The sequence below is a fragment of the Coregonus lavaretus genome (assembly GCF_964263955.1).
Source record: "Coregonus lavaretus genome assembly, chromosome: 9".
In the NCBI taxonomy this organism is placed as follows: Eukaryota; Metazoa; Chordata; class Actinopteri; order Salmoniformes; family Salmonidae; genus Coregonus; species Coregonus lavaretus.
The window spans coordinates 49,454,423-49,482,091 of record NC_139996.1 but is presented as its reverse complement, the minus strand read 5'-3'; the positions used below and the strand labels follow the sequence as shown (position 1 = coordinate 49,482,091).

The window sequence follows — 27,669 nt, the reverse complement described above, 5'->3', positions numbered from 1 at the left end:
GCTGTGAGATGTATTTCCATACAGGTCAACCCCTGACAGCTGTATGGTGTATTTCTGAGCTATATATGGTTTAGTCTGGCGATTATCTGGAATGTAAACCTTTTCTCCCCGCGTCTTTGTTTGGACCTACCTTTGGCCACGATGAACATGCCTCCACTCTGTAGGAGGTCCCCAGTGAAGTTCCCCTGGATCCCTTGAGCTTTGGCCTGGAGGACAGAACAGAGGACAAACCATGTAAAACACCTTCCAATTCCACTCAGACAGACAGAAGAGGCCATATACATGCAGTATCAACTGAACATAACCCCCCTCCCGCGTCAACCATGATACAGCAATGTTATTGGACAAAGTGAAATCACAAATATTAACTTTGTCGTAACCTCTCGTATTTTCTTCCCCAGTGCTGCAGGAACCACACTAAGAGCCGTGTACCTGTTTACGAATGTAAGATTAAATAATAAATAATAATATGCCATTTAGCAGACGCTTTTATCCAAAGCGACTTACAGTCATGCGTGCATACATTTTTGTGTATGGGTGGTCCCGGGGATCGAACCCACTACCTTGGCGTTACAAGCGCCGTGCTCTACCAGCTGAGCTACAGAGGACCAGATTACAAATGTAAGTTCTATGCAAGAGCTATTTTTTTCTTCTTGGCACTCCAAGTAGTACATCTAGATAAGTAAATAGTACACTGATGACCTAACTTACCTTTTGAAGCCCAGATCCTTTCTCGTCAATGTAAAGGTCTGCCACAGAAGACAACAGGACGATTATGATACGATCCACAAAGTCTCAAAACTCTTACTATGGCAGAGCAGGGCATTTAAGGTCGGCTGTGAAATCCATCAGGAGGCAAGTTTATTGCTTTCTAAGTGAATGGCCATAAATGGCCAGTGTTACAAAAGGAAGCTACATATGTTGTGTAAGGGTGACAAAGTTTCTATGGATTCTAAATGACAAAAATTGTCATTAAAAAGTAAATGGTATTCAAAGATACATTTTTTTGAATACATTTGTGGTTGCTTGAGAAGTCAAAAGGGTTGGGTTGTAGACATCATTGGTCTATTGCCCAATGTGATTTTGGACAACTGACTCTGTGCCCCCAATCTAGAATCATTATTTTGCAAAACAGACATGGATTTTTTTTAACCTTTGAAGAATCCCCCCTCCTTAAACTCCTTCAGGCCTGTCTCCTCAGGTCCGATGCCCACCAGGGCGATACCGTTGGCTGTCAGGTCTGGCTCAAGTTTACTGATCTCTGCTGCTGTCCAGCGGCCCACCTGGCAGCCAAACCTGCGCAGGAAGAACAGGACCACAGGCTTGTCGCGCCATAAAGACTGGAGCTCCACACTCTGCAACAAATGACAGAGAAAATTGACATGTTATTTTACCTTTATTTAACTAGGCAAGTCAGTTAAGAACAAATTATTATTTACAATGACGGCCTACCCCGGCCAAACCCGGACGACGCTGGGCCAATTGTGCGCCGCCCTATGGGACTCCCAATCACTGCCGGTTGTGATACAGCCTGGAATCGAATCAGGGTCTGCAGTGCCTTAGACCGTGCGCCACTCGGGAGCCCCCTGAGTGAGGGAGGGAGGTTACTTCCCTGAATAGTTATGTTAGTGAGGGAGGGAGGTTACTTCCCTGTAGCTCAGTTGGTAGAGCATGGCGCTGGATAAGAGCGTCTGCTAAATGACGTAAATGGTATGGGTAATATTTAGACCTTGGCTGCTGAAAGCATGTTACCTTGGCTGTGATGTGTTTGGTAATCATATCTGTATGAAACCCTCTGGCCCGGCCCAGCCCAGCGCTGTGAACTGCCGTGGTTGTTGTGTGGGTAAGTAATCCCAGCAGGGCTCGCTAGCCGGGGCGTTGTTTACTGTGTGTTCTCCCCTGACGGAGGTGCAGAGGTGCTGAGCTGTTGTTTGTTGAGGGCTCAGCAGTCTGTCTCTGGGCCGTAGAGATAAGGGCATGACTAAGCAGTGGGCAGAGAGAGAAGAGAGGGGGAGAGATCGACAGAGGCTCTGCACTGCTTATCTGGATCTCTGTGCTCCAAGGCCCGGCCCGCCCCTCTGACTGAGCTCTCCGGTGGGTGACCTTGACAAGAATGTGGATTATTATTGTAATAAATACCGCTCTGGTGGAATGGCTGGAGGTCAGGAGGGGAGGAAGGGAGGAGACAAGGCGGGAAGTAGGGAGAGAGGGAAGAGTGAGGGAAGGGAGGGTGCAAGGGGGATTTCCGGTATTTTCCACAGCACAGATGGGACTTTGTTGAAACATGTCGCGGGGAGACCGGTCGGGTTAGAGCAGCAGATTGGCATCTCAGTTTCGTGTCCCGGAACTGTTTACTACTACTACTACTTCACCGTCCCAGCAGCAGCCATGTTGTTTTTCCTCAGTCTTCCGTCTGGATTTGTTCAAGGGAAGCCTGGGAGTTGTGTTTTTGGGATGGGGCTTGACTGAGGCACTGCGTGTGCCTGGCATTCCTTTGGCTTAATTAACTCCCCGGCAACAGAGCTAACAACCCTTTCATAGTTTATTTTTTATTTTTTAATCAAGAATCTCCAGCTCATCTCAAAATGTAAGTGCTGTGTTGATTTTGCTACTCGGTGGGGGGAAAAGGATGTTGTACAGAGATTGCAACTACAGTGAAAGTACACCCTTGTGAAGGGGGTGTGGGAAGATTTCAAGTGGCCATGCTTTTGGGGGGTCGTTGGGGGGCCCTTTGAGTTTGGTCTCCTCCCATTACCACCAGCACACAATACCAGGCAGAGGCCCCAAGCCAGCCAGCCACCGTCCGAGTTGAAGGGGGAGGGGTAGGGCAACAGAGGCAGGCGAGGGGAGGGAGGTAATCAGCTTGGCTTGTGTTGCGACCAGAGAATAGAGGAGCAAACACCTGCTGAGTTCCAGCCAGCCAGCCAGTTCTCAGACAGGAAGGTACTGCTGTAGTCAACCGTGTCCCTTTTCTTAATACACCACTGAGCTGCCAGCTCCCCCAAGCACTAACTCTCTCAGGTAGCAGCACATTCTCAATTGGCTCTCCTCGAGTGGAAAGAGACGGGAAAGTGGGAGGCAGAAAGGGTGTCAAGTATTTTTTTCTCTCTGCATATGTAGTCAGAGTTGGTGTACACAAATCCATGTATGCACTCCCGTGTAAACGGAATATAGACGTCAAGCCATCCGTGAAACTCTTGTGCAGTTATCAGGCAATCTAAGGTCTTTTTCAGCTTGCTTTGCTACCTTCTGGTTTCATACAGGTTCCTGTCCCTGAATACTGATAAGCCGGGAGGCTTTCTCTCTCCCCCTCTCGCTCACTCACTCACTCGCGCTCTCTCTCTCTCCCCCTCTCTTCTCTCTCGTGAAACACTATCTTGCTTGTTATGCCGTATGTAGAAAAGCTTTTCCTCCCCGCTGTCTGGTCATATTACACCCAGTAGTCCGGGCTGTGTTCTCAGGGAACACAAACACTTCTCAGTGTTTCTACTCCCTCTCTCTCTCTCTCTCTTGCTCTTTCTCTCGTACTCTGTCCTCCCTCCCTTTCTCCGATTCTGTTTTCACGCACGGGCTCTAAAAGCAAAGAGGCATCGGAGGTGGAGCTGGCAGCAATCCATCAAGGCTGAAACTAGGGCAAGCAAAGGGAAATGTAACCTAAACGGCAGGCTAAACCAAAGAGCACAGCCTCTCAGTAAGTAGAGACACTGCCTTTGTACGTTCGAAGGAGTAGCTGGTGACCGCCCTTCCCTGCACACACAGTGCCTTTTCCACGTTATTTTTAAAATGGGCATAATGTAGGCGTCGACAATGTCTTGTGAAAAACCGAGTCCTGCAACAACGCCGTTTAGCCCGGGGCCTGAGAGCATTAAATCGAAGCTTTGCTTCCATTTCCTCTCTTTTTTTTTTTTTTTTTTGTCTGCCTCAGCTGCTCGGAAAACACCCTTCTGAGTGCACACTCGTAATCAGGCAGCCTGCGCTGTGCTTCGGTGCCTCGGCTTTCAACTCTGAACAGAGCCCATTGTTGTCTGATGTCTGTGTTAGCCGAGTGTGCTACTAGGCTGTGTCTCAAATCATGCCGCCTCAACCCACAGAGAAGAGGCTAAAATGCCTTACCGCCTAACCACAGAGACACCCAAGAGTAGTGGAAATTGACGGCATAAGGATGAAGGTAGCTTCACGCGGTTTATTGTATTAGAGCAAACGAGAGCTGTCGTAATGACTATTCCTAGCCGCGGTGACAATAACAGTTGAATTGCATAACGTCTAGGCTAGCAATGTCTCACTAACAAGCCGCTGCGTTCAACTGTTTTGTTGAACCAGCAATTGGCCGTGTGATCTATAATTGACAGTCATTTTTTTCAGCCATTGGCTATAGGCCTTCTGTAGCTCAATGTTGAACAGTGCTCTCTTTCTTCCCCTCTGCTGTGTTGTCAAGTGCCTCCTACTCAGTTGAGGCCTCTGCTGAATTGTCGAGACCAGGCTATTGGCTGCTTGCAAAGTACAGGTGTTGTCGGGGTTACCACCAGTTCTTGCTTCCTCACAGCCACTGTCTCTCTCACACACTCACTGTCTCTCTCACACACTCACTGTCTCGCTCTTCACCTACAGTTGAATTGTCATCGCCACAGGCAGTAGAGAAAGGCATCTCTTTTGTTTAGCACCTTCTGTGGCAGCAGGAATCCAGTGAATGGCCTCTTCAGGTAAGGCCTTGTCAACTTGCCAACGATTATTCTCTTTTAAATCAAAGCTGCTTTCGTTTACCATAGAATCATAGCGAATATCAAATGATCCTCTTTATTGAAAATTTATTTTTTATTTTTTATTGTCTGGCCTAGTTTCCCTTTCTCAAGGGCTGCTTGATTTAAAAGGCTGGAGACTTTGATTTGTGTTTCATTTAGTTCGGTACAGTAACGATTATATTTTGGTTTCACTGCCTCGTTGATGTTGTTAGGATGTGAGAGGGCTTGGCGTAGTCTCTTTCCTCTTAGCAACAGGTGAATAGCTGGCTGAGGCTGTTGCTAAGGGCCCGCAGATGAGGGAGGGAGGCTGGATTCTCTGAGCTGTCTGAAGGCACCGCCTCAATCTGTCTCTCCCTTGTGGGGGACTGTTTGGCAAACCCACCCTCCTCCCTACGCATTAAAATGGGTCACTGAAGAATACCAGTTCTTCCTAGTCATTGAACATCCTACTTGGTCCTTTCAAAAAAATATATGTTTTATTGTCACAGTGAAATGTGTTGTTTTACAGGGTCAGCCATAGTAGTATGGCGCCACTGGAGCAAATTAGGGTTAAGTGTCTTGCTCAAGACCACATCGACAGATTTTTCACCTTTCGGTTACTGGCCCAACGCTCTAACTGCTAAGCTACCTGCCGCCCTTTTGTGCATAGTAGAAATAATACTTTTGTACATATTGGAAAGAATACTTGATGGCAAGGTATTCAGAATCTGACTTTTATTGTGATACCATTGTCATTTAAAATCTATTTTGCTGAGGCAGTTTTAATTAATGTCCAACTCTCTCGTTAGACTTCTCTTTGTGTTGTGTCAATAATGGTTAAAGGGGTCTGTTGAAGTTGATGTGGGAGGTGGTGTGATTGAATTAGCCAGGGCGCAGCTCTTGCTGTTGACTAGCAGTAGGCTCTGCATGTGAACTGTAAAACAAAGGTTTCTGTGGTGCCCTGGATTGCACGACACTGTCAGCCATTTCTACCCGCAAATCTCTCACACCTCCCCTTACCTGTCACTTTCTGTGGTCTGTCTGCTTTCACCCACTGCAAGCTCTCCCTCGCTCGCACACTAAACACCAACCGGGGAGTCTCAATCATTACCTCACAAAAGGCCTAGCCAATTATACAAACCTTATATGGTATTTTAAAGAAGTGGTTGTTGAACAAATGGGTCTTCAAGTCATTTATAGGATAGCGTTAACTATGTTTCTGTTAAACCATGCATTTAAACATGGCAGTCTCTCCGAGTTGTGTCTGCAGTCCCATTTAAGTCACTTTCATCATCAGTTACAGAGCGCCCGAGAAAACATGTCAGTTTGGTTTCATTCCTCTCAAAGGCAAAGGAGAGAAAAAATAATGGTCCAAGGCCTGGACCAAAAAATAATGGTCCAAGGCCTGTTGTATGTAATTGTGGGATGCATGTTTGAGGAGGCGTACTGTTAGCTGGCAGCCATATGCTGGCAAGCAGCATCTTTTTTTATGAATAAACTGCCTCCTCCGTGAATCTAGGTTACAAGGGGGGAGGGCTCAGTGTAGACAAGCTTGGTTTACTCAGCGGGGCTATTAATGTGGTGGTTGTCTTTTGTTGTTTTCCTCCCTCTCTCACTCTCTCGCTCTCTCTCTCTTTTCAGTTTGAGGCTTGTTCTTGGGCTTGGAGACAAGAAACAGAAAAAAAACCCTCGCTGCTTTTCACTTTCGACTCTGTGGGCTTTTGCTCATTTTCTTCATGTTCTTCATGAAGTTGTGTCTCATGCTAGCGTTTAGTCATTTTCCACTTCTCGGTCTCTCTGAGGTTTTCAGTCCAGACAACGCAGCTTGTCATTTAAAAGACCACATTTGGTCACAGGAAACTGGCAGGCGTTCTCCTGTGTCATTTTGTTTTGACAGTGCTGTTAGGCCTGTTCCATGAGAGACTAGGGATGGGGGGAAGGCTGGTTGAGAGTGCCAGGAGCAGACTCTCCTGACCACTCAATTTGGCGCCTCCAGTGTGGTCATCAGAGAGGCTTCCAGGACCCAGGAAAACTCAAATTACAGGCAGCCTTGGGTTTCCATGAATCAGATTTTCAATCAATCATCCTCTCTAGGGCAGTTATTGCCCGATTTTTGTTTTACGGCCCCCGTGTTATTGCCTTCTTCAGAATGTTCTGGCCTGGTGCCGGCTAGCTCAACATAAACTGTGTAACCACTCACAACATTAACACGGACTGCTCATTCCCCTTTTTGTCCTTTTTTGGGGAAAGTAGTGGGTTTTACAGACCACTGTCTAGGTTACTGACCACATTGATTCCTCTGACACTGAGAGATCAATATTTTGACTTTTCTTATCGGAGGATCAATGGCGGTAACAGTATTGACTGTTGTTTCTGGGCATTCGAGAAATGCAAAGTATGCTATTTCTGGTAATGTTACGTGGTCAAAGTCTGTTTAGAGGTTGGACACCCCATGATATTCGTTTTAATCTGTCCTGTCCAGATCTCTGGGTTGTGTGTTTTTCAAATGCTATTTTGAGTCCTGTTGAGTGGCTGTGTGAATCGTGTCAAATAGGAGCTATGTCAGAGTGTCAGGTGTTGAGCAGCCCTCTAGGTCCTATCATCTGTCCCTGGCTATGAGTGCATGACTCATCACTTCTCCCCCAAGTGCTGGTGTGAGCATGCTCAGTGGGCGAAGGGAGGCATGTTGGGTAATGGGCACAGATTTACACAGTATCACTACAGCGCAGTGATTAATTGCAAAGGACAGCGTCTGTGTGAAATGGCCGCCCCCCTGATTCGAACTCTGGTACTGCTAGTGCAGTGAATAAATTGTGGTAACCTTTGATCTGGAGGAGAGCTTGTTAAAATGATGTAACCTACATTTATAATGTTTGACATGCACAGGGAAGCTGTTCGGCATGCCAACACAAACACACTCCCTTTTTTTGCATGGTGTTCCACCTCCCGTGTGTTGATTCAATGGTGGACTTTAGGTTACACAGCTAAAGCCAATTGACACACTTAGTTACCCAGGGCATCTGCTAAATCAGTAAACCCTAAAAAAAGTCCATTAGGCCAATGACCGTTCTGACTAGTAGTGTGAAAGTATTGCTTTTTAATGACGAGAAGTCATAGTCCAAGGTCTTTATTTGTTTTTTAATACCTTGACTCTTAAACATGTTGAACATGTTGAAGAGAAGTCTTCCTTTTTCTGCCATTTGTTTCAGAAAAGGGAACGTTATCAAGCCTTTCATGATCTATATCAAAGTGGAAAATGCCTTTTGGGATGTCTAGATCACAAGAGGATGTTTGGAGTCATCCTATTTGAATTGCCTGAACTTTAAGTCCTCACTGCCTGCTTGTTTCCATAGTTGGGATTAGAGCTCCTAACCTGAAAGGCTGTTTAGAGAGAGGTCCATCTAAACATAGCGTGACATTAGTTCAACTTTGTCAACACCAACAGGGTTAAGTTGAAAGGTTGCGAGTGATTGATGAAACGTACACTTTGCTCTCTCAATGCCATGCTATTTCTACACCTTTACAGAGATTAAACGAGGTGTCTCTTTTCAGTTAGGTGTTTCGAATACTGTCCTCGTGAGAAAAAAATGTCAGATCCTTGAATATATTAGTGTTACTTAGCATTCTGGTAGTAAGGTTCCCCAGGCACGTTGCCACATTTATGTCAACAGGTGTTTTACTACCTGCATCAGTTAATGGCAGGGTCAAAGAAGGGGAAGGTCACTGTGCGGTGAAAGGTGAGCGTGTGACTCTGATTTAATTTAAGCCTGTAAAAACATGGAGAATGCCTCCAATCAGTTCAAATTAGCCTGGAGGCTAGTGGACCAAGAGGCTAGTGGACCAAGAGGCTAGTGGACCAGGAGGCTAGTGGACCAAGAGGCTAGTGGACCAAGAGTCTAGTGGACCAGGAGGCTAGTGGACCAGGAGGCTAGTGGACCAGGAGGCTAGTGGACCAAGAGGCTAGTGGACCAAGAGGCTAGTGGACCAGGAGGCTAGTGGACCAGGAGGCTAGTGGACCAAGAGGCTAGTGGACCAAGAGGCTAGTGGACCAAGAGGCTAGTGGACCAGGAGGCTAGTGGACCAAGAGGCTAGTGGACCAAGAGGCTAGTGGACCAAGAGGCTAGTGGACCAAGAGGCTAGTGGACCAAGAGGCTAGTGGACCAGGAGGCTAGTGGACCAGGAGGCTAGTGGACCAAGAGGCTAGTGGACCAAGAGGCTAGTGGACCAAGAGGCTAGTGGACCAAGAGGCTAGTGGACCAGGAGGCTAGTGGACCAAGAGGCTAGTGGACCAAGAGGCTAGTGGACCAAGAGGCTAGGACCCTCAAAGAAATGATTGAGGATTGTCGCTTAATTCCCCATTCTTGTTCACTTCTAATTTGCGTCAAGTAATTTCTCTGCCTTATTTAGTTTATATTAATACTTAGCCTAAATGTTGACACAGGCTTTTTTGTCAAATCTAAATTGGCCACCCTTACCCATTCATCTGATGTGTAGTTTCCAGACAGCCAAGTCTGGTTCACTACTTAGTGGATTCTAAATTATTCTGCATCGTTTTCTAGGGCTGGGAATTGCAAGGGACCTCACAATATGATATTGTCACGATACCTAGGTGCCGATACGATATGTATTGCGATTGTCACGATTCTATATGTTTTGCGATTCGATACTGCGATTTTATTGCAATTTCAAGTTCCAAGCATATTGCTCACTAAATGTCTGCTGCAGAGAGACAAGAGTGAGCATCAGAAAATGTGTTTTGATCAGTCATGGAAATAAAAAGTCCTGAAAACATTTTAAAAAATAAGATGGATGAAAAAGACTAGATTTTTGGTGTAAGTACAGCTGACTAGCGTTACCTAACGCTTCCTTATTTTATTTTTTTACGAATCGATACTTACGAATCGAAAGTATCGATATAATATTGTCCAAAATAATATTGCGGTATCAATAATATTGCGTTACCCCCCCCCCCCCCCCCACCCCCCATTCCTATCGTTTTCCTCCGTTGCTCTCTCTATTTTTGTTTCTAGGCAGAGGGCACTTCTCTCCCCTGTCGTTATGATGTGGGGTGAGGAGGGGGACTTGTATGGCAGATGTATTTTCCATAGTTGTGGGGCCCTCTCCTGATGTTACTGGAGACTCTTGACACGGCCTGAACTCTGCTCCCTAACCACTGCCTGACTCCAACCTCCCCAGCAGGGACATGTCACCCCCTCCGAGCGGGACGTTGGGAAGGTGACATCACCCACCCGGGGGCCTCAGGGATCTGTTCCTGAACCTGAAACACTTACTCGGCTGTGGAAAGGAGGGCGTGGGGGCGCGGAGGAATGTTCTGGGAACTCAATGGAATTGAGTCTGTAACACACTCGCCTGCCAAAACCAAATTTTGTGTTCCGTGGGGGGAGATTCCATTCCTATTATACTAGTCGTCTTCTGCCTCAGAGCTTTTCCATACCTCTTTCCCCCTCCCCCCTTCCCCTTGTTTTTGAGTGATTGTTTTCCGCCTCTGAAAGGCTGTCTAAGGGAACATTGATTCTCCTCACTCTGCCAGGGTGAAAGTGGATATGGTTGTTTGATGCTTTCCAGACCACTGGATTGGGGGGACCCTTAAGATAATGCCCATGGGCTTAGCAGACCGAGGGTCTGGTCTTTTGCAGCCAGCAAATGACATGTGGAAAAACAGTCATGAGCAGGGGTGTTACTCCTAAAAAGGCTTATAAAGTAAAGGGCCGTTCACTCTTTTCCGTTTTGGTATGGCCTAATTAGCTTAGTGAAGCTTTATATTGATATAAAGACAATCTCTAAACATTTACCAACTGAATAACGATGTGGTTGTATTAGAACCTATGCCTACTAAGGGCACAAAATCACAGGAAAAGCATGATTTCACTTTTCATCAATCTCAAATGCATTTTTACCTAGTAGGCCTACTTTTCGTAACATGGCACACTGCCACAATTTGGATTTGCAATACTTAAATCATATGTCGAACAGTAAAAATAGCCTTTAAATTGTTTATATTTGGGATGAAACTGTCAGGCATTGGACAGACCCAATCCGTTTACAGCTTCAGAGTCCCAGTTGCAGGGTGTAGACAGAGCACATGGTGCGTGTGTGCAGGCTTGGCGAAGTGAAAACTTTGCAGAAACAAAAGTACCACTAATAGTGCACTTGAGCCCACAATAGGAGATACAGGGCCAGGAATAGTGGATGTTTTTGTCGTAGGCTTCGGCTGGAGCTGCCACTGAGGTTATGCATCCATTTAGATTCCTGCTTCCCCCGGCTAGAGACTGGCCCTCCCTGCTTTTTCGCAAAGCAAAAGTGTATACATAGGCAGGGTTTCTGTTTGGCTGTCTTTTCCTGGTGTCTCCACTTTAGCGTTCAGTTTGTGTTTGGTGGGCTCTCCCTCCAGTCGTAAGCATCTTTGGTTTGGAATGATCTGAAGCTGGGGTATGTAAGCATGCTTTTGGTCGACGGTTGGAAGAATTCCTCTTCGACCACTGCCGTTTTCAGGTTCGCTTTCTTCTCTATGGAGCCTACACTTGCAAATAAGTGTTAGCCGGTAGCTTATGATAACGTGTTGATTGTTTTTACATATGCATTGTCTTGTTAGCCGACAACAGCAAAGAAATACTCAACTGTGTTCTGAGCCTCTGGCATTGAAAAATATGGTGTCTTTACAAGCATCAGTTTTACGAGAGCAGCACAAGGTGGCTGAGCACGACGCCCTGACTGTAATCCCCCAGTAATTCGGTCTGAGGCCAAGGGCTCACTTACTTCTCTCCAGCCTGATTAAACAGGGAGATATGACTAAGGTTGACATCCTGTAGACGGGCTGCCGCAGTGGCTTTACAGTGAGCACAGCCTTCAGGTTCTGAAGGGCAACAGGTTTAGGTTTGGCAATTCGCCCTGTGATTCTGTAGGCTTTATAAAGGTGGAGAGAGTGAAGTCTTGCCTCATGCCAGAGTATAAAATGAAGCTTCAGCTCAGAATTGGCAGAATGAACTCTTCCCCATAGCCCTGCAGGGTGTGGGGTGATGAGTCACTCAGATGGTGCGGTCCTCGCCAGGCCCCGGAATGAGAGTGTGTGACTCCACACAGAGCCCTCGCAAACAGTGTGGTCATCAGAATTTTTAGCAGCCAGACTGTAAATCCAGGGAGCTGCAGTCGTGATCTGCACGGAGATGGAGCGAACGAGAGAGAGACATTGAATTTAGCATCGAAGGACAACCACTGAGTGAGTGATCACACAACCACAGGAGTTTTTCCCAGACTGGAGGATTTGGCTTTGACTGATGGAGTAGTGCTCTCTTGGATGCAAATCATAGACAAGCCCTTCTTGTGTGTCAGCCTGCCAGCCTTGCTGCAATAACATTTGCGATTGGCTCGATTACAGTAGCGCCATAGCAACAATCAATATCTAAATTCTGAAAAGGCAAGACTATCCAAATGCATTTTCATTATATTTATCCCCCCCTTCCTATATGATGCACTCCGCAGTCATTTCCAGCGCCATCTTTGATATTCACAGAGGGCTCAATGATATCCTTGACGACAAGGGCCTTTAAGAGGCGGTCCCAGAGCTCCCTGGGCTGCTGAAGGCACCAGCTGCTGTTGCCCGGCGCTCCAATTAAAGGCTCCGCTTCTCTCGGCTCAATTCATTAGGGAGCTTGTTGCTTACTGCCGAAACAGACTGCGAGAGCAACAATCCCAACAAACGGACCCTAAAAAGTCTTCAGCTACACCCCTCTCCCTAGTTTTTACAACTCCCCTTTCTCGCTCACAATAGAGCCTCTTTTCCGAGTGGGCTTCCGCCTGTGAGAGTCAAACAGAAGTGGTTATGTAAATACCTCATGTCATCCACCACCTAGGTGTGGAAGTCATTAACGGTGGTTTTATCGTTGCCCCTTCCGTGGTGGCAGCGTCTCAAACATCCCCACATTAGTGTGAAGTGGTCTTTTCACCATAGGGCTTTTCTGTCACTCAGATAATGGATTGTATTCACAAAGCTCCTTTAATACACTGCTTTTAAGACGTTTCAAATTGTGTTTGCCTCTTCTTCAATTGTGTTGTATTTTACCATACCCAGCAAGACAGGTTGGTTTTTATTCAAATGAATTAGGCTAGCCAGTCAGTAAGCAACGCTGTCATGGGGGTTTGGTTGAGGGTATGATGTCGAGTCAAGCTCATCAGTACTTGCATACTCACAGCACGTCTGTTGTTCTGTAAATTAGGCCGAACTTCATGACAACACACTGCAGCCTACACATCACCTTCCAAACATACAAGTCAACCTTCACATCACTTTAGTCTCCAGGGTACAAACAGTACTACACAATCCCTAAATAACAGGTGTGCTCTGAAAAGTTGACAACGTAAGCAATGCCGTCACAGGGGTTTGCCTACGATAAGGGCGTACATTCTTGAGAAATGGTTTCCATTAAATACACACAGCGGTATGTTTACTAGGGGTTCGGTTGACTGACAGCCCCAGTAGTTTTCAGCACCCCGCTCCGCTAGCTCCAAGACTTATTGTGTTGTTTGTTCGAGGTCGTTGCCTCCTGGGGAAGTGGTGGGAACAAAGAGCCGGCCCTCTTTCTCTCTACAGCGGTGAGGGAGGCCATCTGCGGATTGGCCTTGATTTAACACATCCTCGTTGATTAACCCTGTGTTTCAGCGGTGTGACACGGCCCCATCAGCTCCTCCTTGGCTAGCTCCAGGGCTTATTATGTTGGCATCTGGAATCCGTCACCGCGCGACCTTCGCCTGGTTTCTCCAAGCAGTATGATCGTATATTCACCTTTCTCTTGAAGCGCCTAACACACAGGCTTTTCCCAAAGGCTGTACATTAAAACCAGGTTGACTGAAGTGGATTAGGGAGTCTCCACTCGTGATAATAATAATTTGGTGGGTGCTTATATTTGTCTTATTTCAAGTGTGTGTTATACACGTGTGAATTGGAAATGTGTTTTGCATATCCAACTCCCACTAAGACACCCCCGGAGAGTGGGGTCACGGCCAAGTTCAGCCATTATCACCGGTGACCCTGGAGCAATTAGGGTTAAGTACCTTGCTCAAGGGCACATCGACAGATGTTTCACCTTGTCGGCTCGGGATTCGAACTAGCCACCTTTCGGTTACTGGCACAATGCTCTAACCGCTAGGCTACCTGCCACCATACATGCACCTTCCTCTCTGCATTGTAAGCAAACACCAAGCAATTGCAATGTCTTAAACAATTCTCCCTAAAGTCCCATCCATACTGTTGTTGAAATGGCAATTATATGCTGAGTGTAGTCTTAGGAGTAGTTTTACTTGTACATATTTTCCCTTACCTCACGGAATGGCAGCTACTGCTAAGTAAATAGGAAGATCTCAAGCATTACATAAAGTAGGCGCTCATTGTTGACGTTTCTAACAACGTGTGGATTGATCTACTGCACTGTTTTCTTTGGTGTTTGGTTTGGTTTGGTTATGTCGCTGTTTGGAACTTAAGCCTAGTACCGCTATGTCAGTCTGTTGTTTTCCCCGCTATGCTTGGTTTGATTTCACAGTAAAAGAGATCTCTTACTAAATGCTGCACTTTCATGTGTGGGGCTAGTCAATAAACACCACTAATTAGATTGCCAAGTTTGCTCCCCGCGCAACCCTGAGCGAGAACTAGCAATAACATTTGCGAAATCAAATGGCTTCGGAAGCTGCAGCTGAAAAAAGAAAAGAAAAAGCTTTATTACAGCCGTAGCTTATGTTTTAATGATTCGGTGCACTTAAACGTCCTCAGCCATGAATAATAATCATGGCGGATGGTAATGATCTCCACCATCAAGGTTAAATAAGCTTCCACCACGGCTCTCTGAATATGGATGACTAGCTCACACTGCAGGAGAGAAGGTATCATAGCTAGACCCCCCTAAAGCCAGATCTTTAGATGAGGTGACTGTAGCTGATTTGGTTGTCCCAATAGTGGGTTGCAATGAGAGTGACCCCATGGACATGATCAAAACAAACCCAGATTCCCCCAGGATGAAATTGCCCTCTAAGTAACCCAGGCCTCCAGGCGGGTTCAGTGGGTTTGTGAGAGGCTGAGAGCTCGGGGGGGGGGGGCTCCGCAGGGGGGTTTCAATCTCTATGACCCTCATCTTCAATGGGCAACATTCACACAGCAGGGGAAACGCCATAGCTGCTGCCAACAACAAGCGATGACTGCTACTGACTACCACTGTATCAGAGCATCTAGCCTGATACTTTCTTGCCACCCTACACATTTTGTTGTGCCTATCGTAACGTAGGCTGGCCACCTTTGTGTAGACATAGACCACATTAAGCTTATCAATGTCAGCTTTGTTTATCATGTTATCTCATATCTCTAACCAGAAGCTTCTCCTTTCTCCCTGTGCAGATGGAGTCTCTGGTCTCCACGCCCACCCCTCCACCCCTCCATCTCCTGGCACCGGTGGGCAACCGTAACGACAGCATCGCCTCGCCCTGTGAGCAGATCATGGTGCGCACGCGCTCAGTGGCGTCCAACACGACGGACGTGGCCCTGGCCACGGAGCCCGAGTGCCTGGGGCCCTGCGAACCTGGGACCAGCGTCAACCTGGAGGGCATTGTCTGGCAGGAGACCGAGGACGGTAAGGACTGATCTCTGGGCTAAGGGTATACAGGGATAAACAATTGTGTGTGGACCTTTTTTTTCGTGGAAAAATGAAATGTCTGGGATTTGTTTCATGATGAACCCTAGTTCAGTGGTTTAAGTGTGTGCTCACCCACAGAAATCCTGCGGCCTATATTTTATGTAGGATGTCCCGATAAAATGTCAAAGATGGAGGGGAAAAGAAAGCTGTTCTGTTTTCTTTTATCCTCTGCCATAAATAGGCTTCATCTGGTATGAACTGTAAGCCCTCTTTGGATGAATAATTCATTGATTAATGCAGAAGAGACATTCTTCAAAGAGGTGCATTAGGAAGTTATTTTAGTTACGCCATCGCCTACAATTGGAGCTAGCTCATCTGCTTTATTGTTTTATCACAGTGAGCCGGTCTACCCTCTGTAGTCTGCTCCTCTTTCCTCGCTTGGTAATGGCCAGCCGCCATCTCCTCTTTTTTATCACCGCAGCAGCAGTTAGCCATTACTGATTTGAAACCTAATTTCACAAAAGCTTCAGGTCTTTCTTCGGGGAATTGCTAGCACGCCTGCTCCGACTTGCTCTTCCCACAGGGCCGATAATGTGTTTAAAATGAAGGACTATGCAGCACACCAGACTGCCTTTAATGATTCAGCACAGGGGTGGGAGAACACGTGGCGCATCCACAGAGTTGTTTACAGTCACTTACAAACCTTTCTGTTTCTGGAGGAATGGAAAGAATCAAAGCACCCCATCCTGATACTGAGTGAGGTGGTGCGATCTGCAAGCCACTTACTCCCAACCTCTTTAACAGCCATGAATAAATCAGGGCTCCGGAGTATCTGGAGCTTTATCGGGAAATACATCAACAGAGAGGACCCCGAGGGTGGCTAGTGCCAGGCCGGTCATTTATTCCCCCGCAAATGGCCCTGGTCAGACTCGCAGCAGCGTATTCAAATGGCCGTGATTTACCGGCAACAACCGTTGTCAGGTGTGCCCGCGTGCTCTCACGCATTCCACCAACTCCACCGCCACGGTGTGACTAGATGAATACAGACACACTAAAGCCCAATTCAAACGAAAAGCGTTTTTTTTTTAAGTGCGCGAACGAGTGCGCTCATTCTGGAAATATATATGAGTATACATATATACATATGAGTGAATGATAGAAAAGACGGCCCTTGAGTGTCTACGGCGTCAAATTAGAAAGCAAGTCTATTTTTCTCGCGTCTACGCAGAGTAATGCAGATAAAATAGGCGGGTAAATTGCGTGGGTCATTTGTAGAAAAGGAATTAGAGGAATCGTTATGATCTTGCCTATGCTAAGTAGACTAAATGTACCGGTAGTTTAAAATGTATTGGGCTGCAAGCTAAGGTTTATTAGTCAAATAGGCTATATATTTGAAAACAATTGCACCCTACCTGTGTTGATTTCGATCACATATAGGCAGGCTACGGCTAGAAAACTCGAGGACTTGAGAGAATGCTGTTTATGTTGAAGAACGATACTTGGTTGTTTATAAAGCAATGCTGGTCAAATTAGCGGATAAATTGCCAGAAGATAGACTGCATTGTTACATCTGGAATTGTGACATGTATAGTTACAAAGTGTCTATTTCGTGTTGATATGTTTAACTGCCAGTGCCAATAATACATATTTGAAAACAATAAGGTTATGCCTACCTGTGTGTATTTCGATCACAGGCATTCATTTCACGGCTGGGAAACTCGAGGAACTTCAAAAGAGAATACTGTTATGTAGAAAGAACGAGACTAGCTAAATTCTTTATAAATGGCTCGGGTGTATTAGCTACAACTCTCTTCACAAAGGCAGGTACGGTGACTCCCGTAGGACATATAAGGTGAGTCAAAAGGAACACAAAACAATAATTCACAAGGGCTACATAGCGAACATAACAAATACAACTGTTTATTATGGATTCTCATGACAATTAAAGTTGGCATACGCTACGCAGTGTATGTGAATTGGCGCTCTCTCGCCTGCAAATTTTGACGCAGTTGACGGCGTCTCTCCGTGTGATTTCGTCTTAACTCACAGTTCACCCTGTGGCGGTTGCTGAGAGAGAGTGACTAGCTGGTTCTCATCCTCCTCCCCCTCATCCCCTCATCCCACGCTCCCCTCTCCTATGTCCCCCTCCCTTCTTCCTCCTCTCCCTCTAGTATTGATTTGGCGCCGTGTTGCTCATGCGGCGTTAGCGCTCCCCGTCGTCCCCCCAGCACTTATCCTACCGCAGCAGCAGCCCCCCTCCTCGCCTGACAAATGCGGAGAGTAAGCACTGGGAGCAGCCTCTAGGATAAACAATAGACCATAGACAACAGCATCTGCTTAAGTGCAGGAGAGAGACGCAAGGAGTGTGGAAGGAGAGCAGGCAAGGCAAGGTTACCCCCTCGGTGACGTCATCTGCTTCTTCATGGATTTCTAAGGTGCTAGAGGCTGGCGATTTGATACACGTCGTTAGAAGCTGAACATTCAAAGCGGAAGCTTGTGTGTATCTGTGTGTTTTTCGCCACACGCTTGAATTTATCCTCCCGTCTTCTGAAGCGCTTCGTAATGGATGCAAATCAAAACACAGTGCACTCCCTGTAGTGCCAGCAAGAAATTATTAATCAATATATTCTACATATGTTCCCCCATGTTGGTGCAATTGCACATCACTCAGGTCGTCAGCTCCATATTCCCAGCTTCCTTAATTAAAGTGGGTCGCGTTGTTTTTTTAAAAGGGTAGATCAGCTTTAATATTGCAGATAGATTGTAACTTCCATCAATGTAATTGTCTGCATCACTTCCAATCCCCCATATGACTTTTCAGATCACCCAGTAATGCTATCTGCAGGGTTAGCTCCAGGTAAATATTGCAATCCTTTAGCCATTCCTGTACCTGTGTCCAAAAACAAGCTACAAATGGACAGTACCAAAACAAATTATCTAATGATTCTGTCTCTTCAAAGCAAAATCTGCGGAGCTGGGAAGATTGTATCCCCCATATAAATAACATTCTATTGGTAGCAAGAATTGTATATAATAATTTAAATTGAAAAATTATAAGTTTTGAATCCGGCGTCGTTTTGCGCATCAGTTCATAAACACTATGCCATGGGATCGGTACGTCAACATTTCTTCCCAACTATTTTGCAATCTATATGGGATGGCTGCCAATCCTTTGGTCCTTGAATGAAACTGGTATACTTTGTTATTTATCACCGTTTTCTTTAACCAACTATGTTCTTTAATGAAAGGCTGACAGACAAGTTCCTTACATTTTCCCCCTTCCACTTTCCTCTTCCATTTTTGCAGTAATGCTGCAATTATTTGGTTGTAACATTGGGTAGAGCAGACATTTCCATATGTTTTTGTTAGCTGCATGTGCAACATAACTCCACCAGTCCTACCGATGATATCATTTACGAAGATTATACCTTTTTTAAACATTTTGTCAAAGAAAATGTTTTTTATCAATTAGTATATTTGAGTTTAACCACAATATTTGTTGCGTTATTTGTTCTGTCGTTTCTGGAGGATTAAATTGAAATTGCAACCAACCTTCTATGGCTTGATTTAGAAATAATGATATTAGGGAGATTATTTCCTTTTCAAATAACTGAAAGTGTGAGGTTGTTATCTGAATAAAGGGGAAAAAGGCCATTCTTGAACATTAGGTGAGACAATCTTACTAATTTGCTAGAGAACCAGTTCGGATATAAGTATAACTTTTGTATGACTAAAGCTTTAAGTGATAGGTCTAATGCTTTAATATTTAATAATTTCTGTCCTCCGAATTCATATTCATTATATACATAGGCCGTTTAATTTTGTCTGGCTTGCCGTTCCAAATAAAATGTTCTCATATCATTTTAAAAACCTGTTCGCTAGGCTTAGGCAAGACCATAAGCAAATAGGTAAACTGGGATAATACTTAAGAGTTAATCAAGGTGATTTTTCCACAAATTGACAGGTATTTACCTTTCCATGGTAGCAAGATCTTATCTATTTCTGCTAACTTTCTATTAAAATTTATTGGAGTGAGATCATTTATTTCATTTTGGATATGTATTCCGAGTATATCCACATCACCATCAGACCATTTTATTGGTAAACTGCATGGTAATGTACATTTATTTTTTAGTGATCCAATACATAATATAGGACATTTATCATAATTTGGTTGTAATCCAGAGAGGTTAGAAAATGTATCTAGATCCTCTATGAGGCTGTGAAGGGATTCAAGTTGTGGATTGAAAAGAAAACATGAATCATCAGCATACATTGACACCTTTGTTTTTAAGCCCTGGATTTCTAATCCTTTGATATTATTGTTGGATCTGATTTTAATAGCTAACATCTCGAAGGTCATAATAAATAGATATGCCGATAGTGGACCACCTTGTTTCACTCCTCTTGACAGTTTAAAACTTTCTGAGAAATAGCCATTATTTATTATTTTACACCTAGGGTTACTATACATGATTTTAACCAATTTTATAAGAGATTCTCCAAATTTGAAATGCTCCAGGCATTTATGTATAAACCCCAGTCGTACTTTATCAAATGCCTTTTCGAAGTCTGCTATGAATAGCAGGCCTGGTTTACCAGATTTTTCATAGTGTTCTATTGTTTCCAGTACTTGCCTTATATTATGTCCAATGTATCTTCCATGTAAAAAACCTGTCTGATTAGAATGAATAATGTCCGACAATACCTTTTTAATTCTATGAGATATACATTTTCCTATAATTTTTGCATCACAACACTGAAGTGTAAGGGGCCTCCAATTTTTTAAAATGGACTGGCTCTTTGTATTTTCCACTTGTATCCTGTTTCAGTAATAATGAAATCAGACCTTCTTCTTGAGTGTCTGATAATCTACCATTTACATTGGAGTGGTTAAAACATGCTAATAACGGTCCTCTGAGTATATCAAAAAAGGTTTGGTATACCTCGACTGGTATGCCATCCAACCCCGGACTTAAAGTCTTTAATTGCATCCAGAAGTTCCTCCTCTGTAATTTCACCTTCACATGAGTCTTTCTGTATGGCTGTTAATTTTACAATATCAATAGAAAAAAATCTCTACAATTAGCCTCAGTTAGAGGAGATGGAGGCGACTGAAACGAAACCATATGCTTAAAGTACTTTGTTTCCTCCTTCTAAATATAATTTGGTGAATCATGGGTGTGACTGTCATTTGTAACCAGTTTCAGTAAATTATTTTTGGTAGCATTCCTATGCTGAAGATTAAAAAAGAATTTGGTGCATTTCCCCCCATATTCCATCCAGTTTGCTTTATTTTTTATAATATATTACACTTGATCTCTCTTGAATAAGTTTCTCCATTTCTTTTTGCTTTTCCTCTCATTTATTCTGAGCCTCTATGTTACAGTTATTATTGCCATCTATCTGTTCTGTTAGACCTTCTATTTCCTTTGTTAGTATGGACTCTTTTGATCTAAATTGCTTTTGTTTTTTAGATGAGTACTGAATTGCATGGCCTCTAAAGGCACATTTAAAGGTGTCCCATACAATAAGGGGATTTGCTGTACCTATGTTATGTCGGACAAAATCTGTTTTAAAAATCTAGTTTCTAGAAGGATTACTTTTATACTATTCCAGGTATTCCTTAAAAAGGTAGGGTTTCAAGTGTCTCTGGAACGTGGTCAGTGACTCCGCTGTCCTGGCGTCGTGGGGGAGCTTGTTCCACCATTGGGGTGCCAGAGCAGCGAATAGCTTTGACTGGGCTGAGCGGGAACTGTGCTTCCGTAGAGTTAGGGGGGCTAGCAGGCCAGAGGTGGGTGAACGTAGTGCCCTCGTTTGGGTGTAGGGTCTGATCAGAGCCTGAAGGTACGGAGGTGCCGTTCCCCTCAAAGCTCCGTAGGCAAGCACCATGGTCTTGTAGTAGATGCGGAGCAGCGGGGTGACATGAGAGAACTTGGGAAGGTTGAACACCAGACGGGCTGCAGCGTTCTGGATAAGTTGTAGGGGTTTAATGGCACAGGCAGGAAGGCCAGCCAACAGCGAGTTTCAGTAATCCAGATGGGAGATGACAAGTGCCTGGATTAGGACCGGTGCCGCTTTCTGTGTAAGGTAGGGTCGTACTCTGCGAATGTTGTAGAGCATGAACCTGCAGGATCGGGTCACCGCTTTGACGTTAGCGGAGAACGACAGGGTGTTGTCCAGGGTCACGCCAAGGTTCTTTGCACTCTGGGAGGAGGACACAATGGAGTTGTCAACCGTGATGGCGAGATCATGGAACGGGCAGTCCTTCCCCGGGAGGAAGAGCAGCTCCGTCTTGCCGAGGTTCAGCTTGAGGTGGTGATCCGACATCCACACTGATATGTCTGCCAGACATGCAGAGATGCGATTCGCCACCTGGTTATCAGAAGGGGGAAAGGAGAAAATGAATTGTGTGTCGTCTGCGTAGCAATGATAGGAGAGACCATGTGAGGATATGACAGAGCCAAGTGACTTGGTGTAGATCAGGATATTTAAGCCTCCATATATCTACTAGTTCTAATGTATCCATGACGTTCATGATTTCCTTAAGAGCATGAGGGTGATTGTTTGTAGTGTGATCTCCATTGAGCTATTTAAAACGGTATTATAATCTCCCACCATAATAAAGTCTTGAATTGCTTGCAGGGTTGATAATTTATTATATATATTGTCAAAGAAGTGTGGATCATCATTATTTGGTCCATAAAGGTTAATGAGCCATATCTGTTTATGGTCCAATAACATATTTAAAATAATAACCTTGCGTATCTGTTTGGACAATTTGCACATTCGGATCGAAATTACTGTTAATTCATATCATCACCCCTTTTGAGTTTCTTTGCCCATGGGAGAAGTATATTTCGCCCCCCCATTCCTTTTCCCACGCAACTTCATCTAGAATTGTTGAATGAGTTTCCTGTAAACAATAGATATTATATTCCTTCTTGTTTTGTTCATTCTCTAATAAAAGGGACCAACCTTTGCTAGGGATATTTGATTACCAAATGCTGACCTTTTTAGCCATGCAGTATTTATTTTCTGCCGTGTAGATCAATGAGCAGCCCCATGCTGGACCTGACAGGGTCAGGCAGGGGAGAAGGAAGTGCCCCTGACAACTCCAGCCCCCTGACACACACACACACGCATGCACATGCACGTTTAACCCCCTAAGGTCGATGTCCGTGCCCCGCGGAAATCTAATTTGCGTAATACAAAAATCCCCATAAAAATCAGTCAGTTTAAGCTAGAGATATCGGTATTTTTTGCATTGGATGTATATCAATCTGCTTATGTCACACTTCCCTTATCAGCGGTGGAAGGTGACCGAGCTAGCGCGGTGTTTGTCAGATCATGAGACATCCCGAAAATCAGTCTTCTCACAATCGTCTGTAGCGTCCAAACGGTTTGGCCTACAAACTATTATGGCCCCTCTGGAAAGATGAGACTCTCACAAACACGATGATGTTCTCCGTTTTGGGACTTGTCTGAGTCGGTACGGCCGATCTGCCAACTTTTGACTGTAGTGTCCGAACAGTTTGGGCTACACACTAATATGTTTAACTTCAGAATAAACTTCCTTTCGATTTTTTTGGGGACTATCTGTTGTTCAATGCATTCGTATGGACTAATAGCAGTAAGGACAAAAATATATATTTTTTGGGGATACTTCAAGTAGTCTTCAACTTTTTTATCAATAGCAAACACGCTGTCAGTCAAATCAGCCCAGGATGCCACACTCTCACACATCTCTGCTTGCTGGGAAGAGAGAGAAAAACGACAGGAAGAGAGGAAAGGAGAGAAGTGGCATTTGGCTGCAACGCTGGGACTGAAATACTGAAAATCCTGCTGAGATTGGACCCTGACCCCCCCCTACCCCCCCGGGGTCACGCTCGCTGTTGTATCGTTGTCAGCCCTTCCAGGCCCCCCACATGCTGCTGCTGACGGTTCCAAAATGTAAGCTCTAAATCTTGTAAAAGTTTAGTGCCCTTGAAGTGCCGCCTAGAAAAGCACACCGCCACCACCACTCCCCTCACGGCAGGGCCGGCTGGCGCTACATGCCAGGGAGAAATCAAGCAGACAGTGTGCCAGCGTAGTGTGGGCAGTGCCCACAGTGCCCACACCAATGACCCCGGCAGCAGACCTCTGTCAGAGTTTTGAGAGCAACGGCCAAGACCCACGCTCACGCCCCCGCTGTGGGATTGCCACGGCTACGGGCGTCTGCACCCGGCCATTTTTCTATTTAATGTGTTATGATTTGGGGATTAGGTCAACAATGAACATATGCCAGCTTTTTTTGCTGAAGAATTTTGTGGTGTTTGGAAAAATAATGATGGAAAAATGTGCAAGAGGAGGGAACGGAGAGTTGAGCAGTGGAGAGAGCTGTGGGGAGTGAAATGTTTATTGTTGGAGCACTGCCACGCTGTTTGAAACAATTGGCTAAGCCCGCTAAGAGGAGGCGCTGGGCCTCACAGCTGAGAAAGCCCTTCTAGCTCAGAGCTCTAGATTCAGCCTTGTCACTCGGTCCAACCTGGGTTGTCAGAAAGTCCCATGGAGATGTTACTACAGAGGAGAACATCTTGTACCCCTGCTTGTTATTGTCCCTGTCCACTAAGAATGTGATGATGATGGAAACTTGTGAATGTCTAGTTTGTCTACATAGGCGAGCCGGTATGAACAGACGCATGCACGCACACACACACACACTGCGACGAGTCCTGAGGGGATTCTGCACTTTCCCTGGCATTTATTCACTCTGTGGTTTGTGTCTCAGTGAAGCCCGCTCGGAGCATGCTCGCTACTCATCCACTACACCCCTCAGTCTTTCACTCTGCCTCTCCCAGAGCTGTGGTTTTGGCCTCTGTTCTCAGCTCTCTCTTTCTTTTTCAATCAGTCTTCCCCATCTGTCCAGTTAGACCTCCCTCCATTCCATCCATGGTCTTTCTCACTCGTTCTTGGGTTCGGACCAACCCTGCAGCGAGGCAACTAGCCAGCCTTAGTGTTCATTCAGCCTAGTCCAGCCCAACCCAGCTCCGCTGCACTAGACAGTTTTTGAATGGAAATTGACACTGGCCGGATGTTTACATTTGAGAGGGACCCCTATTAAAGGTATGCAGTGTGTGTGGTCAATGGCCAAACACATGAGAGTGGTTATCAAGGCCTACTACAACAGGGAGCGGGTAGGAGAGGGTCAGGCCCTCAAAGGAACTGAAAAAAAATGACAGGCTGTTTTCTCTCTCCTCCTCCCATTGAGCGGGTCACTCAGCTGTGCTAAATGACAAGTGGGGTGATTACAAAAGAGGAGCTCTCTCCTCCAGTGGGAGACCCCCACACCCTGGTCATGTGACCCTGATAGTCAGAGGAGGCAGTCGCCGTTGCCGCCACGCCACAGGATCAAGACCTTATCAACATCACAGATATGTTGTGTATGGCAACTTTACCCCATCCATTTGCTGACGCTTGCTCAGGCGGTATATTTTGCTAATTCGTTCGTGAGGTAAACAAGTTTACGTCGTCTACCTACTCAAATGTCAGTTATTAGCCTATGTCCAATTATTTGAACAAAAATAGGAGAAGCACCAATGTGGCCTGAAGTATCCATATTGGCATGATTACAGAGACACATTTAATTGAAGTACCATATTGTGCTCAACCCTTACAAAAAATATTGCCGTTTTGAAATTGCAGTAAAAGTGCAGTAACTGCAGTCGACTGTGGTATTTTTGGACGCAGTAATTGCAGAATAACTGCAGTGAACTGCAGTGATACTGCACTGTAACTGCATTTACACTGCATAATTACTGTAGTAAAAAAATTGTTATTTTGGACTCAGTGTTTGCAGCATACTGCAGTTGTACTGCATTGTACTGCAGTTAAACTGCACTCTGACTTCCATCTTTTTTCGTAAGGGAAGGCTTTGTCCTTATTGGAACAAGATGATAACATGATCACTTTTGAAAGCCCAGCACCACCACAGATTTCAGCGCTAAGCACCAAAGTCAAAGCTACAATGTTCTAGCTAGCTTTGTGTATGGGAGAGCGTAATCCAATGCCACAGAAAGGCTGAGTCACGATGGTGGAGTTTATCAGTTACCATTTCACAGGAAAGGGATTTTATTCCTTTATCCCTGCAGTCGATCAGCACTGTTCCTTCTCCCCTCCTCACTTGAGCAAACACAGATTAAGGCCTTAATCAAACACTCATAATCCTGTCTCACTCTTGTCAGCACTGTCAAAGATATTAAATAATCCCACGCAGCTCCCGTCAATACAATGCCTTTTAGACAGCCATTAAGAACATAAACTCTCTGTCTCTCAGGCTGGCTAGGACTGTGCACTAGCGGGTGACACGAACACAGACCCTTTTCTCGCCCTTCCTCCATTTACATAGATGGCTTTTGTCCACTGTGGTCTATTTGACCTGCAGTTGGTGAATGGACAAAGTATAATACGACAAGTTAAATGAGAATGGTGCCCGGTAGCAGGGGTCATAGTGCCTGGGGGCCTCGGAGGACCTGCAGACTTGTCCCACCGTGGGGGAGGGGGGCCTCAAGGGTGCAAGGGAGGAGGATTACGGGGGCCATGCCCGCCCATTAATGAAAGGCCGTCCACCGGGGTAAAGATTAAACTGGTGACCCAGGCAGGAGAGGCCCCAGGCTCCCTCTGGGAGCTTGTCAGCTCTTTGTTGCCATTAAGGAGGCCTTTGATGGGGGAGGTGAAGAGGGGTTAGGGGAGCAGGGCTGGAGGTGGTGGTGGAGGTGGTCTTTGTTGCTCTGCGGGGGCAGTGGGAGGGAAAGGGATGTGAAATGACAAGTTTCCTAGCTGCTGCACTTGAGAATCAACATGGGGGCAACCGGTTCATGTCTCTCCTAGCTTCTTTCTCACTCAGTGCATCTCGCTATTTCACTTTTTTTGTACTCTCTTTTCTGTCTACATTTCTCTCTCTGTCTCTTTCTCTTTTGCTCTTGTCTACTTTATCTTTCTGGACCCTTCTGGTTCCTCAGATTGATACAAATGGGCCAGGCTAACGCAGATCTTTTTAGCAAACAGTGGGAAGGGGATAAACCAAGATGGAGCAGGAGGGGGATTTAGAGATTTCAGAGGGGGGTTGGTTGCCTAGTTCACTGAGACTACTTGACTCCTTCACACATCCACTCACACACACCCTTATAAAGTCCTGAAAGATTTGCAACTCAGCCATGGAGAAGGAAAATGAATTGCCCCCAAATCCTCCGAACCCTATCTGGAGATCTGCTCTTTACGCTCTCTGGATGAGTAAAACCCCGGCGAGCTGAGCTTTTTGTCTGAGTTTGGGCTTGTCTGCCACGCCAGTTTGCTGCTCTTGGCAAACGCAGTCTGCAGAGAGGTATGCAAAACAGCCGCTGAAAGTCCCACACCGCAAGTATGAAAAACAGCCAGGCTTTCTCTCTCCACAATGAGCAACTCTCCAACAGGACTGTCTCACTTATACAAGCCCTACAAACCCCAGGCAGGCTCGCTGGGAGGGGAAACACAGCTGCACACAGAGAGAAAGAGAGAGACTGACACACATTGTATTGTTAGCCTGAGAAGACTTCATGTTGCATAGTCTCCCTCCGTGTTCAGACTCTGTTCTGTTCTGGGAAGGTTCAGTGCCTGGGGGTTATGTGTAGTGTGGAAGTGAGTGAGAATTTTTTTTGTTTTCTAGTCGAAAAACTCCCCAGTGCTTGTGTGGTGGGTCATCTGGTCCTTTGTAGCGCATGGTGCTTGTAACGCCAGGCTAGTGGGTTCGATTCCTGGGGCCACCCATACGTCAAATGTATGCACACATGACTGTAAGTCGCTTTGGATAAAAGCGTCTGCTAAATGGCATATATTATATTATACTAAATGGAGACTAGTCATCGCTGAGTCATTGTCCAGTGCGCCAACCAGCCAGCCCTTCCCCCACCGCCACCCTGCCCTTATTATCTCTTCAGAGAGGAATAAACTCATAATCGTCTAAACCTCAAAGGCCCTTGAAGCTCAACATGCGGAAGTACGGAGATCACTTTGTTTACATCTTTGCTTTGTGTAAGTCTTATCGGTTTCACGCTCTCGTGAGTTTCTATCTTCACTAAGTGAAAGACCAGGGTGAGAACAAAGGCTTTGCAGGTATTTCCAGCAACAACTACTGCATTCCAAGCGAAAAGTGCGAGGGAGACAGGGGCCGAGAGCTCTCTGAGCTTATAAAAACTGAATTAGCCTTCAAGACGCTGTCAGACATGTAGCTCTAATGCTGGCAGACTCGGGTTACCACCAACGACCTATCTGGCACACAGAGGTCACTATCAGGGGAGAGG

At 45.5% G+C, this 27,669-nt stretch overlaps 1 protein-coding gene and 1 pseudogene across 3 annotated transcripts in view; one reads left to right on the top strand and one right to left on the bottom strand.

The window, feature by feature from the left end:
* Nucleotides 1–1,842, bottom strand: part of LOC311135203 (prostamide/prostaglandin F synthase-like) — a 44,476-nt pseudogene extending 42,634 nt beyond the window's left edge. Inside the window, exons 1-5 of the transcript XR_014615413.1 lie at nt 1,753–1,842; nt 1,154–1,355; nt 712–749; nt 369–432; nt 131–206 (exon numbers count right to left, since the gene is read on the bottom strand). The product of XR_014615413.1 is annotated as a prostamide/prostaglandin F synthase-like (transcript). The remainder of the gene's footprint in view (nt 1–130; nt 207–368; nt 433–711; nt 750–1,153; nt 1,356–1,752) is intronic.
* The window catches only part of znf609a (zinc finger protein 609a), a 190,006-nt gene that overhangs the window by 149,104 nt on the left and 13,233 nt on the right, over nt 1–27,669 (top strand). For both annotated transcript variants that reach the window (XM_084169131.1, XM_084169132.1), the window contains exon 3: nt 15,118–15,349. In XM_084169131.1, coding sequence (XP_084025257.1) covers nt 15,118–15,349 — 232 coding nt within the window. The remainder of the gene's footprint in view (nt 1–15,117; nt 15,350–27,669) is intronic.